General features: G+C 41.9%; 1 protein-coding gene across 2 annotated transcripts in view; it reads left to right on the top strand.

Moving 5' to 3' along the window:
• The window catches only part of LOC114664830 (phosphoinositide 3-kinase regulatory subunit 6-like), a 146,430-nt gene that overhangs the window by 73,627 nt on the left and 57,635 nt on the right, over positions 1-15,168 (top strand). Inside the window, exons 2-3 of one of the 2 annotated variants that reach the window (XM_051936289.1) lie at positions 7,665-7,740; positions 8,271-8,375. In XM_051936289.1, the coding sequence (XP_051792249.1) occupies positions 8,285-8,375 (91 nt within the window). In that variant the 5' untranslated portion in view covers positions 7,665-7,740; positions 8,271-8,284. Of the gene's footprint in view, positions 1-7,664; positions 7,807-8,270; positions 8,376-15,168 lie in introns of both variants that reach the window. The other variant, XM_051936288.1, reaches the window with a different exon arrangement.

The raw sequence follows: 15,168 nt of genomic DNA, 5'->3' as shown, positions 1-15,168 counted from the left end.
ACTGAAGTGAAACCACTTGGGCTTAGTCAGCTCAGCTGTGAGCTGTGGAAGTGCTTGACAAATGAAACTGGCTTGGGCCACATTGGCCATGCAAAGGCTTGCTGATTGGGTGGCTGCTATCACTTTTCTTAGCACCAGATAATTATGTTCTGCTATAGCAGTATATCACACATTGAGAGCTTGGCGTGTATAATATTTGAAAACACTTGGGGTCCTGGAGGACTGTTTTATTTGGGAAGACATTGCAAGACTTTTCATCAAGAAAGGACGTTCATGTATTTAGTACATGTGAAGATGTTATAGAGTGGCTGCCTGATCTGATGGCGGTTTCACTGCTGTGAATCAGATCCCTTACCGTAAAAGGACAATGGTTTAGACAGATAAAGGCAGTTTTTCCTTCAGCAGATATCTGAACTTGTTAATATACAGTATATATAAATTATTTGGATAGGAATATAAGTGACAAGTTGGTTCATTTTGCAGATGATACCAAGATAGGTGGGTTGGCAGATAATCGGGAATCCATTGAATCATTACAGAGAGTTTTGGACAGCATACAGGCTGGGGAAGATTTATGGCAGATGAAATTCAATGTCAGAAAATGTAAAGTATTACACACATAGGAAAATTAAAAAGTAATATAGGTCTGAAAATTGAGAGTATCCCTTATGAGAAGGACTTAGGAGTCATAGTGGACTCGACACTATCAACTGCCAGTCACTGTTCAGAAGCCATTAAGAAACCTAAGAGAATGTCCGGTTATATAGCGCCTTGATGTGTGGAGTACAAGTCACAGGAGGTTCTGCTGAAGCTTTATAACACACTGGTGAGGCCTCATCCAGAGTACTGGGTGCAGTTTTGGTCTCAAACCTACAAAAAAGTCATTGCAGCACTAGAAAAGGTCCAGAGAAGAGAGACTAGGCTGATTCTAGGGGTACAGGAGATGAGTTATGAGGAAACATTAAAAGAGCATCTACAGTTTAAGAAAAATAAAATTAGGAGGAGACATGACTGAAGTGCTTAAAATTATGAAGAAATTTGTCCAGTGGATTTAAAGTCTTTCTTTAAAATGAGTTCAACAAGAACATGGGAACACAGTTTGGAACCTGCTAAGGGTAAATTTCATACAAACTTTAGAAATATTTTCATCACACAGAGACATGTAGATAGATGGTATCATAATTTGGGAGTCCTGAAATCATTAAAAGAGCTGAGTCTTTTCAGTTTAGGAGGTGACCTGACTGAAATGCTTAAAATGATGAAGGGAATTAGTCCAGTGGATTGAGACGGGGACTTTAAAATGAGCTCATAAAGAACATGGGGACACAGTTGTAAACTTGATAATGGTAAATTTCACACAAACGTTAGGAAGTTTTTCTTCACACAGAGTGTCATAAGTGACCAAGTAGTGTGGTAGACAGTAGGACTTTAAAAATTCAACTAAATGTTATTTTAGAAAAATTAAGTGGATAGGACTGGTGAGCTTTGTTGATATGTTCTCATCCAGATTGTTCTAATGATGGCAGATGCAAAAGTTGTACAAAAGATAAAGGGTACACAATGAAACATGCAGTCCAAAGCCCAAAATTTGCATGGCGAGGCTCCAGCCGCCCATAACATTTACCCGGATAAGCAGCTTAGGAAGGTGGATGGCAGGATGGTTGGATGGCTGACCAAGTAGTGTGGTAGACAGGAGGACTTCACGGACCTTCAAAACTCAACTTGATGTTATTTTAAAACAATTCAGTTGATAGGACTGGCGAACTTGGATGGGCTGAATGGCCTGTTCTTGTCCAGATTGTTCTCATGTTCTAAAAACTCAGTATGCGCTGTAGCATATATGAAAATTATTCATACCAACAAAGTGAAAATGAGGACATACTTTTACTCAGAACCTTTTACGTTTACTTACACAGTCCATACTACACCTAGACAACATGAAAAAAAATAAAATATCAAAAGGAGGATCCAGAAAATGTCACTGTGCAGCACAAAATGAGCTCTTTAGCTCAAAGACATTGCATGCTGTATTAATAAAATATGTAAGTACATTTCTGGAATTACCACTAAATCCTCTAAAAGTTATAGTTAAAAATATGTTTCTGGAAATACAGTTCTGGGAAAAAAAATACAATTTTGATTTCCTTATTACGTAAGCCTTCCTTGTCTAACATTGCATCAGCTTGACCTCTCTTGGCTGCCTATCAGCAACTGGGGAAGTTCCTGCAGCACAGCACTTCTGACACCACGAGCGCCTGGACCTGTGGGCACCAGCATTCATGAGCTCCTTCAAGAGCATCTGCTCACACCATGAACTGAACCGAGACTGTGCTGCCTCCTTAACCCAATGTCTGTTTCTGGATGGCACTATACAGAATCAGGGCAGTGGTTTCCAAGTTTGGTCCTGGGGGACTCCCGTGGCTATAGATTTTCATTTCAACCAATTTCAAAATCCGTATGCCATGATTACTTTTAAATGATCGCATTGTTTAGTTGTCTGGCTCAAGGCTCATGAAACTTGGGTCCCGGGCTGTTATTGTATTCTGTGTTTTTATATTTTACACAATGTGATGGAAGGCAGGATGGGCTAGGATGTCAGTCAGTTCATTGTCTAACCAGCTTCACCCTGAACAGGGTCACAGTGGATGCCAGAGCCTATTCCAGCTAGCATAGGGCGTAAGGAATGAACAGCCCCTGGACAAGGCGCCAGTCCTTCATGGGGCTGGGCTGGGATGGATGATTAGTTACCTGACTATGAGGTCCTCATAATGAACAAAGAATACCGGTAGATGGGTGTTCTGACTTGGAAAAGTAACAACCCTATGACATGAAGGAAGGACAGGGGGAGACGGGGCTGTTTGCTCTCCCAGTATGCCAAGTGGCAGCATCCCCAAACCTTAGCTATTACGTGGCTAAGGGGGCAGAGGGATACTTAAGCAGTTAGAGACAGGGGATGTTTAGGGGACCAGAATGGACTAGGCCGTGATGGACAATGTAGCCAGGATACCAGGGTACACCTTACTCTTTACAAAGGATGCCCAGGGATCTGTAATGACCACGGAGAGTCAAGACCTCGGTTTGACGGCACCATATTTATAGCACTGTGTCCCTATCACTGCACCGTTTCATTGGGATGCACACACAAACCACAGGGTGGGTGTCCTCTGCTGGAATCGCCAACACCTCTTTCAGCAGGAACCCAAGCTTTCCCATCCAAGTACTGGCCGGGCCTGAACATGCTTAGTTTCAGGTGGGTGACATCTTCTGAAGTACAGGTGGCATTGCTGCTGGAGTTGAGGGGCTTGGGATGCCCCCTAGTTACTCGTGGAAAAAAATCTAAGACTGTTAACCTGGTTTCACTTATTGGAATATGGTTCACATGTTATTTTTGAAAAATGGTTTCTACGAATAACCAAGTTATGAAAGTGCCTGTAAGCACACTGATTGAAGGCTAAAAGGGAAGCTGTTCCTTCACTGGTGTTTTTGGATTTCTGCTCATGAAGAAATTAAGGGAGCAAACTCTGTAGAAAATGGTGAATTACAAACAAAATGTAATTATTTCAAGTAGTGGGCGAAATACAAATATTTCAGTATGTCTTACAGCAAACATAGCCCATTAAACAGTGATATTAGTTGAAATAAGAGTGATGCATTGACTGTGACAGTAGGTGGAATAAAAAACACTTTCATGAGGGTCTGGACCCGGTTTTCTGTGGTGGCAATCAGAGCACCATGATGTTCCTACATTGATGGTGTGAAGGACAGCCGGGTCCCATGCCCGGCAGGGACGCCCCTACTGCATCCATTCTGGGGGAGCCAGCATGGGCAGCTCAGTACCTCCCCCGGGACGCTTGGTGGCAGCCTCCCTGGTGGACGATTCCCCAACCTGGCGCAAGGCTCCATGGGACATGGAGTCCTCCAGAGCCTGGTTGGGGGCTTGGATGGCCGCCAGGCGGAGCTGCGTGGACTTACCAGCCCGGCTGGTCAATTCCTCAGCCCCACCCGGAAATGCAATTAGGCCCAAGTGACCAAGCACCTGGACTACATCCGGGTGGGGTATAAAAAGGCCAGCCACCACCACTCAAGAGAGCCAGAGTTGGGAGGAAGGAGAACGAAGCCTGAGGAGGAGTGGTGGTGCTGAGAAGAAGTGTGGTTTGTTGTGCCTTATATTTAAGTGCTTGTGGGACTGTGTTGGGCCAGTGGGACACGGGGAAGGCGTGCCCCACGGCTGAAGAAAAATAAAGAAGCTTTTATTTAAGTACGTGCCTCTGCCTGAGTCTGTGCCGGGTCGGGCGCTATATAGCGCCTTTTACAATGGATTAAAAGCCAGAAGTCTACATGACCATCATCATCAAGTCCTTCCATGAGAACCCCAAATACAAAGAGGACTGTTCGTTTATGTTAGGTAGAATGCCCAGAGGGTGCTGGGTGGTCTCCTGGTCTGGAGCCCCTGCAGATTTTATTTTTTTTCTCCAGCCGTCTGGAGTTTTTTTGTTTTTTCTGTCGTCCCTGGCCATCGGACCTTACTCTTATTCTATGTTAATTAGTGTTGTCTTATTTGGATTCTTTGTCTTTTTTTTCTCTTTTCTTCATCATGTAAAGCACTTTGAGCTACATTATTTGTATGACAATGTGCTATATAAATAAATGTTGTTGTTGTTGTGGACATGGTTGAATTAGAGAATCACTTAAATCGCACATTTCACAGTGACGCCATCACAAGACCGTTTTCAAAGCAAACATGAATATAACTTGAAATGTACAGAGTATGTGATACTTTAGCATAAAAAGGTGAGACCTTGCACGATTCATCTATGTAGGATTTTTAGCTGTAAAGTTTGAGAATTTTAAGCAGACAGTGTGGCCTAGGTGGGTGATAAATGCAAGTTTCTGTCCTGATCACCAGTTACTGTGCCACCCTGAATAAGTCAATTGACCTGTTGATGTCTCATTTGTGAAATGACAGAATGTAACACACCCTCACACACATGATCACAGTACCATGTATGTCTTTTGGGTTTTTAGGAAAAGTTGAGTACCCGTAAAGAACCCATACAGTCGTACGTAAGGAGAATAGTAGTCTCGCGGGGGCCAGAATAATAAAACACATCTGGGGACCACCTGTTAAAAAGTGGGTAGTGAACTGCCACAAAATCCTGAACTGCAAGGGCCACACAAACAGGGCTTCTCCCTGAGACACCCGTCAGCCAGATTTCTCCAGTCCAGGCATTTTAAACAGCCGCCGGGGATTCTGGGACAGAGCCAAAGATAATGAACAAAAGGCTTGATGCAGAGAAAAAATACAAAGGTAAAATGGCTGTTATCCATTCAGGAGCTCAGTAGCACAGGGTAATTGAAGTGTAATAATTAATTTGCACGTTGTGATGAGCGCAGTGACAGTGGAGACGGACAGACACACGTTGATAGCCGCAGCTGCTCGGCTCCATACGTTTGAGAAGGGCCTCCGTCTGCTACGATAACTTTCTGTCATTTTGAGTATTGCATCACTATATTACCTGACAAAAGCAAACAAGAGTTTAAATAAGCATTCTGATCTATGGATATACAACATGATAAACCGCTGTGGCTATTTTCTCATGGCATGTTTGCATTTCCAGTTAGACAGTAATGTTACTCATTTAGATGAGCAATCAGAAGGTGGATGTTGTGCAGCCTCATCAGTGCATCTGCTGGTGGCGTCAAGCAGATTTGTGGATTTGGGCGTTTTTACCACTGAATCTCCCGTGGCTCTTTGTTATCAGCTCTCCTGATTGACTCCTTCTGATGGAGTGTGGCATATCGTTTACTTCAAATGCATATTTTACTGTTCATATTTTCATGGATATAGCTGTCAGTTCTTTCAAGCTTGCATTGTCCTACACTGTCGCCGTAACTGAAGAGCACAGAGCACACACAGCACCTTTGACAAAATATCGTTCACATTTATCACTTGTCCATTGATGCCGTTGAATGTCATTTTATAATCTGATGCTACAGAAAGGTTTTTCCCCTGCAGCGTGTTATGTTTACTTTTCAAATGTTCAGCGTGCTCTCTGCACACATGTGTTTCCTTAAGAGAGGTATCAGCTCTCTGGAAATGTGTTCTTTTATATTGCGGCGTTTTAATTAACCTGAATTATAAATTAAAATGGTATTACCCCACTCAGCATGCAATGGCGGTTACAAGCTTACACGACAAGTTAGGATAATTCTAGTTCTTTAATAACGGCTTACGCTGCATAATTAACGGGGAAGACACACCGCAGTACTCAGTCCAAGGGTGGGGACCTTGCGTATGGAGTTTGCAGTCATCGTCACAGCGTTTGGAAGGATTTCTCGGACCAAGTCGACATAGTCTCCTGTAGTCCGGGCGTCAAGTCTCCCAATGGCTGGCAATCCTCCAAAAGGTTTTATAGTGTCTTCTCCACATGCAAGCCCCCAAATGGCACAGAGCCTATTTCCAAACAAGGGTACAATATTTTTAGCTGACATCAGACAGTACATTTAAATAACACTCAGTTCTTCTTTAGGCTGACACAGTCCTCCAGCTGTCCCTGTCTTGTCTTATCCTAATGCTTGGCCCAGCAATTCTGAATACAGACACTCTATGCTAAATCTGTCTCAGCTCTGCATGCTTACAGAAAAGAAATGAATTTATACAGTTTAAACAGATAAAGTGACAATTAATCTCAATATTGTAACAACATTCATATAACAACATGACACACATTTACGTCTTTCTTTTAGGAGACTTTTTGGCTGTAGACGGTTCATCCTAATCGGAAGCTTGCTTAAGTTAACAAGAGCACTTCTGGACTTTGCAGAGCAACATCCACACCCCTACTTTGAGCTCCGCCCTCACGAGGCGTTGGATTGGTTGAGATCAGGGAGCCACCCAGTTTCTCGCAAAATTCACTTACGGTTGTCGCCCTAGGTGTGTAGATATTGGAACTGTAATAGGATACTTGGTGCCGGAACCGGAAGTGACATCGTTCTTGGTGCTGGAACCGGAAGTGACGTGGTTCTTTGTGCCAGAACCTGAAGTGACCTCATTCTTGGTCCCAGAGCCGGGAGTGACATTGTCAATGTGGAATCAGACTGGATTTCCCATGTTCAGTCTGTACAGATAACAGAATTAGGTTTAGTGCACCCTGCCACCCCCTGGCCTGGCATGGAATTACTTTCATATGGTCGCTTCAGCTCCTTCCTATTCGCACATGCGCGTGTGTGACACTACTAAATACAGACGTGAAAGGGGTGAATTCTGACGTATTTTGTGTTTTATATTTGTAATTAATGTAAGCCACGTTGCAGAGATCTAACTTCACTTTTACATAAAGAGTCATTTTCTCTTGTCAAAAATGACAAATCCACTGGGATTCAAGGTTGTAAAACGTGAATACTTTTTACAGATGCTGTAAATATTCTGGCACTGAGCGTTGCAGTTTTGGAGTTTGTGCTATAGTCAACATTCATAGACATGGTGGCCATTTCAAAAGGAGCTTTCCTGACATTATGACCCATTTCTGATGGACAGGGCGTGCCACCTGTCAGGTTTTGTTCCAGCACTTACCTACATTTTGCCTTTCATTGCACTTTATTGAAGTCAAAGGTGGCCAAAGTGTAATTCTTTTGCATTAACTACAGCTTCTTCTTTCTTGCAGGTGCAGCTTATTTGGCACCATCATGCAAGTTAGAGTCGATTCTTCTACTGGGGTCCTGCAAGTCCCACTGTAGCAGGTAAACCTTAAGCGGCAGCACATGGCACTTCACTCATCTGCATGCTGGAACTTTTCTCTACTGAAGGTGAGCTACCCAGAAAGAATTATTTTGTGTTTTAGGAATTGGGAATCTTTATGACAAGGACTGTTCAAATCATGTAGCAGCAACAACCCTAAAGGTCCAAAACATGGCATCCTAAGATAAAAAAAAATGAACACTGTGGCACTAAGCTCATCGGTTGATTCCTTTTTTTGGCTTTTTGTTTCTGTCAATACTGAACACTGAGAAACTGTGGGGAAGTGTGAACTGCTCTTCAGCCTCACCCATCTTTATGAAGTCATTTTTTTTTTTTTTTTTTTTAATCATCACAGAGGAGCTTCTTCCCTTCATTTACACTCATTCTGAGGCTTTAAGAGGTAGACGGGACCTCTCTCTCTGATCACATTCCAGATGTCGCTTTCCGCTTTCTTCGTTTGGTCTCTAGCACAATGCAGCGACTACCATACTGTGCACTAGTTTTGATTGTTTCTCTTTCATATTTTACATAGTCAGCCCTGGCGTCATGGCAGTCACAGAGTCCGACATTCTCCGGAGCGTCCACGCTATCTTACGAGAGTTAGATGGACATCACCCGGCCTCTCAATTCAACAGAGGTAAGCCTGCTTGTTACCAGATCCTCCTCGTGTCTTGTGTTGGTACTCTGGGATCAGACCGTTCACCATCCTGTTTTAATGAAAAATCTCATCATTGAGGATTATCTGAAGAAAGTCAGTCAAGCCGTTAGCAGATGTCAGCTTTGTTTCATGTTGCTTGCTTTAACGGATTATCACAGAATTTTCATAATTTGTATTTATGGTCTTTTTATACTGTGTGTTAAAAGTACCACAATTGCTACTACTGCTGTCTTAAAATTGCAAAGAAATTACTTTGATTCTCAGCCAGTTAGTATATTGTTTGTGTTCATGTGTTTTCTGGTTTCCTTCTACCTAGTGCCAGAGATAAGCTTGGTGTAGGGCGCAAAATAACCTATCAATGTAACCACCAACTGTTTGGTAGCTAACTCATGCGGCTGAGTGTTTACTCCCATTATGATCTGAGCCCTAGCCGAATGCCTAATTTGTCTTAATGGTGATGCCAACCCTGCTTCCACCTGGATGAGTTAGGATTACCAGTAACTCTAAACTGACCCCAAACAAGTGAGTCTGCTCTGTCATAATCCGCCATCTCAGTGACCCCTGAATTGAAACCGGTGTCCTCCGAAAGTGGTGGGACAGCTTGGCATAGTCCACAAGGTGGTTCGGCAGCTAATACTTCTGCCTTACAGGTCAAGCAACAAGGATTCAGTTTCTGGACTGGTCACTCTCTTTGTGGAAGTTGAACATTTTTTGGTTTTGGTTTCTTCCTACATCATTATGATGTATGTTTGGTAAATTGGCCATTCTAAATCCGAGAGGGAGTCATATGGTGTACTGGCGACCTATCTGAGACTGGATTCTTCTAATGCTGAGAAATGGACTTGAGTTTCCTGTGACCATAAAACTGAATGAATGGAAGGTGGCAGTGTAGAGTGTGATGATGATGACAAAATATATTGAGGCTGCTCAACAACATCACTTAATAAAAGTCATAGATCTCATCATTCATTTTCAGAGCCTGAGGGTCAAAGGGGAATGGAGTCTACCCCAACAACACTGGGTGCCCTAGTTGCAGATCACATGCATATATTAACACATGAAGTTTATTTATAGTCGCAAATGAGCATAACATGCATGTCCTGGAGATGTGGGAGCAAACTGGAGCTTCTGAAGAAGACCAACAATCTGGGAATTGATCTCAGGTCTCAAAAACAGTAGAACAGCAGTAGGTACCAGTTGGCCACCATGCTGGTTTATGAGAAAGCAACAGCAGAATATGTTATATTGTATTGTGCAAATGGTTTAGATTTAAATTTCGTAAGTAATACTACAGCACAGTGTTTTAGGATCTAAAATAGTTACAGAACATTTAGAAACTTTCATGATATAAAATGATTACAAGAACTTTGACAAGAACAGGCATTCCAGCCCAATAAAACTCACCAATTCTGTTCACCTCATTCCTTCTTGAATAACATTGAGTTTTGAAGGTCCAGCAAGTTTTACTCTCTACCACACTACTATGTGTCATGTTTGTCCCCTGGCTGGGGTATGCGGTGGTATTTCTTGTTTGTTTTGTCTAATTTTGTATCATTTATTGGTATTTAAAGTTTCTTTTTTCTGTTTTTTATATATATACTAGTCATTTAGCCCGTTCAAATAACGGGCGCTAGAACAGTAGTGCATAAACATTAGTAGGAACAGTTTATATTAAATGGCAAGGGACTTTGACCTCATTCTTTTTGTTGGTCGTATTTTTCTTTCTTTCAGCCTTTCTTTTGTTGATATTTATTTGCTGAGCTCACCGTTCTTCGTGGGCTGCCGCCGTGTATTGTGTGTCTTTAATTTTCTGTGACAGTAATACTGTCTTGTACGGCTCTATTCAATAAGGGCGCGTAGATAATTTAGTTCAAATACAACAACAACAACAACATTTATTTATATAGCACATTTTCATACAAAAAGTAGCTCAAAGTGCTTTACATAATGAAGAGAAGAAAAATAAAAGACAAAATAAGAAATTAAAATAAGACAACATTAGTTAACATAGAAAGGAGTAAGGTCCGATGGCCAGGGTGGACAGAAAAAACAAAAAAAAAACTCCAGAAGGCTGGAGAAAAAAATAAAATCTGTAGGGGTTCCAGGCCACGAGACCGCCCAGTCCCCTCTGGGCATTCTACCTAACATAAATGAAATAGTCCTCTTTGTAGTTCGGGTTTTTCACGGAGTCACTTGATGCTGATGGTCATACAGACTTCTGGCTTTTAATCCATCCATCATTGTTGGAACATCATGGTGCTTTGGGTAGATGGTGGTGGCGCATGCCACCACCAACAGGACACCGGAAAAGGAAACAGAAGAGAGAGTAGGGGTTAGTACAGATTTTGAATGAATAGTTATTATAATGAATTAGATATACAGAGTATCAGGATTAAATTACAGTGAAGTTATGAGAAGGCCATGTTAAAATAATGTGTTTTCAGTAGTTTTTTAAAGTGCTCCACTGTATTAGCCTGGCGAATTCCTACTGGCAGGCTATTCCAGATTTTAGGTGCATAACAGCAGAAGGCCGCCCGCCTCACCACTTTTTTAAGTTTTGCTCTTGGAATTCTAAGGAGACACTCAGTTGAGGATCTGAGGTTACGATTTGGAATATAAGGTGTCAGACATTCCGATATATAAGCCGGGGCGAGATTATTTAAAGCTTTATAAACCATAAGAAGAATTTTAAAGTCAATTCTGAATGACACAGGTAACCAGTGTAGTGACATCAAAACTGGAGAAATGTGTTCGGATTTTCTTTTCCTGGTAAGGATTCTAGCAGCTGCATTCTGCACTAGTTGCAAACGATTGATGTCTTTTTTGGGTTAGTCCTGAGAGGAGTGCGTTACAGTAATCTAGCCGACTGAAAACAAACGCATGAACTAATTTCTCTGCATCTTTCGATGATATAAGAGGTCTAACTTTTGCTATGTTTCTTAGGTGAAAAAATGCTGTCCTAGTGATCTGATTAATATGCGATTTAAAATTCAGATTACAATCAACGGTTACCCCTAAGCTTTTTACCTCCGATTTGACTTTTAATCCTAATGCATCCAGTTTATTTCTAATAGCCTCATTGTATCCATTATTGCCAATCACTAAGATTTCGTTTTTTTCTTTATTTAATTTGAGAAAGTTACTATTCATCCATTCTGAGATACAAGTTAGACATTGTGTTAGCGAATCAAGAGATTTGGGGTCATCAGGTGCTATTGATAAATACAGCTGTGTGTCATCAGCATAGCTGTGGTAGCTCACGTTGTGCCCTGAGATAATCTGACCTAATGGAAGCATGTAGATTGATGGCTCTGGAATATGTGAAGAGCAACAGGTGCAGATCTTTATTTACGCGCGCCTTTATTCGCTGCACCCAATTGAGGTCGTTCTTTTGAGGCTCGCCTTTTTGTTGCGCGCCCTTATTGAAGGATACCGTCTTGTACGTCCGCTGGTTTGTACGTCCGTAATATACGTCCGTACGTCCGTAATATACCTTTAATTTTCTCTGACGGTAATACAGGCGTGCGCGTCGGTAATATGCCTTTAATCTCCTCTGACAGTAATACTGGCTTGTATGTGGCTGTAATATGCGTCACTGTATTGTATACCTTTAATTTCCTCTCGCAGTAATACTGGTTTGTATTTCCGTAAAACGCTTCTTTCTGTGACAGTAATATCGCGCGTCGCACCGTGCCCTGCGCATGCGCACTTCACCAGAAGACACCCACACACGGACACCTGGACGCACATAGGGATTTTATATATACTGTATATATATATATAATTTTTTTCTCTTTATGTTTATTTGTAAGGGGAACAGGCCAAGGTTATGAATCATGTGTTTTATGGGTGCCTGTCAATCACCGCCAGGAACGTCTTTACAACCTGCTTATGGTAGGGCCCTCTATAGTTCCTGGCAGTTAATTTCTAGGGATTGGAGTGTTTCTTGTCTTTGTCTTTGCCTTTGCCTTGTGATTTCCCGGATTTGCGACCCTCTGCTCTGTTTCTCGACAACATCTTCGGATTCTGTATTGGGACTGTGTTTCTTGAATTTTGAACCTCTGCTGTTTTTTGACTACGCCTTTGGATTCTGTTTGCTTTGTGTGTTTGCCTTGTCTCGATGGGCATCCCATTTGAGTTCTGCGGAGCCTCAGGACCATTTGGAAAGTAAACCTTTTTCTTTTTAAAGGTTTCCCAAGGCCCTTTCTTGTCGGGGTTTGACGGTATCCCCCATGAGGGGGCTATTCTTTGAAAGTGCTTTTGGGTCTCCCAAGTCTTGACACCGTATGTCTTCATTTCTCTCCGTGATGAAAAACTTTCTAAATAATGACCAACACTGTACTACACTCTAGTACAAAAGTTTGTATGAAATTTACCCTTAGCAGGTTGCAAACTGTGTCCCCGTATTCTTGTTGAACTCATTTTAAAGAGACTCTAGATTCACTGGACTAATTTCTTTCATAATTTTAAACACTTTAATCACGTCTCCTCTTAATCTTCTTTTGCTTAAACTGTAAAGACTCAGCTCTTTTAATCTTTCCTCATGACTCATCCCCTGTAGTTCTGCAATCAGCCTAGTCGCTCTTTTCTGTTTCCAGTGCTGCTATGTCCTGGAGACCCAAACTGCACACAGGACTCCAGATGAGGCCTCACCAGTGTGTCATATAACTTCAGCATAACTTCTTTGGATTTGTACTCCACACACCAGGGTGCTATATAACCTCGCATTCTGTTAGCCTCCTTAGTGGCTTCTGTATACTGTCTGGATGTAGATAGTGATGAGTCCACTATGACTCCCAGGTCCTTCTCAGAAGGTGTACTTTGGATTTTCTAACAAACTAACATTTCTTCTTCCTAAATGAAATATGTAACATTTACTTTCATTAAATTTTAACTGCCACAAATCTACCCAAGCCTGTCTGCTGTCCATATCCCTCTGTAATGATTCAACGGGTTCAAGACCATTCAGTCCTACTTAGTGCAATTGAGGGTTGTGGAGTACTTACAGTTTTATTGGAAATAAAGTGGAAAATAGCATACATTGGTGCATAGAAAACACCAAAATATACTTACTTATTTTATATGTTTATTTTTAATTATGAAAAAAAAATAGAATAGCAATGATAACAAAGAACAGAAAAAGAAAAAAAGACAAAACACCCCGGCACTCCCCACATGTCGCAATAACTTGAGAATGTGCCGCAATGGCCTGCTGCTACATCCATAAATGACTTCAGTCTACAACTGTTATGGCTGAGCCTTAGGTCGAGCTCCGTGTAATTCTGACCAGAAAATATTACATATACAGAATTATGTATGACAAGTCATGTAAGGGTGTGTTTTAATGTGTTCGATTTATTTATTGATTTAAGAAGTTTTTAAGTACACTTTCCCGGTAGCTTAACCACCATTGATAAGTGGCTCGCATGTGAGTGTGTGCAATCGCTCGTGTATAGTTCATTACAATGTGTAATTAACTGTAATTTACAAGCATCAGCTCAGGGTTGACACAGTTTAAAAGATGGAAGCACTAGAGGAGGCAAAACAAAGGAAATAAAATGAAAACAAAAGATATGGGTGATTGAGAGAAGGACAGATGGTCGGACATTTTTATGTTTGAGAGGCCAGGACAGGCGACATTAGCTCTGCTGAGTAGCGTAAAGGAGAAGGACTGATGGCTGTAAGGAGTTCCCAGAGGAAACCTGCTCTGGTCCATCTTAGTTATGAACTACTAGATGTCCCGACAGAGGTTGCTGCTGTAGCAGTGGAGGCTTTTATCGACCTCTTGAACCCTCAGGTACCACGCCAAACACCAGGTAAAGGACCAATTATTACGAGGGGAAGTCAAAAAGTAAAGGGACATTTGAGAAAAGGGGCATTTATTCTAATGATAGAAATGTGAAACATACCTTATTTTTCTACATAACCTCCCTGGACTTCAATGCACTTTTCCCAACATTTCACAAGTTTTTTGATTCCGTCGGAAAAAAAGTTTTTCGGTTGCATCTGCAACCAATTTTGCACCGCATCAATGACTTCTTCATCACTTGCAAATCTTCTTCCCCTTAGCGCTTCCTTTAATGGTCCAAACATATGAAAATCGCTTGGAGCCAGGTCTGGACTGTATCCATTCTCCATTCGTAGATCTTGCTTCGCGATAAACAGTTATCACCATACTGTGCTTGCATTCGACGAATAATGTCCGCAGGTTTAACACCTTCCGCAAACAAAAAGCGAATCACTGCCCTCATTTCCTCCTTGGTGCAGATCGACAATGGAGCTGTCATGTTTAACGGTCTGCTACACTCCAACGAATAATGCGGGAATAAGAGTTACACGTTGTATAGAAGTGTTGGCGACTACACTCATTCAGCGCTGGATACGAGCAGTGTTACCAAACTCTGAAAAGAGAAATTAAAAAAATCCCTTTACTTTTTGACTTCCCCTCGTATTTATTTTATAATAATACTGTGCACTAAGCACCCTCCACTCCACACTACTCATATAATCAATAAACAATACAATAACCAATAATCACCAATCCTCCTCTCCCAGACGCGTTGCCACCCTTCCACCCAGCTCAGCGTCTGGGCTTTCCCAGAGTCCTTTTATACCCCCTGACCCAGAGGTGTTCCTGCCCAACAGTCCACAAGTCCTTATTACTTCCGGGTCAGGGTAAAAGTCCTTTTCTTCAACCTGGAAGTACGTCATTTCTCCTGTTCACGTGACCAGGACGTACTTCCAGGTTATAGGGCACATAAGAGTCCACGAG

Source organism: Erpetoichthys calabaricus, chromosome 14 (assembly GCF_900747795.2).
Source record: "Erpetoichthys calabaricus chromosome 14, fErpCal1.3, whole genome shotgun sequence".
Lineage (NCBI taxonomy): Eukaryota > Metazoa > Chordata > Cladistia > Polypteriformes > Polypteridae > Erpetoichthys > Erpetoichthys calabaricus.
This window is presented reverse-complemented; position numbering and strand designations above follow the sequence as displayed.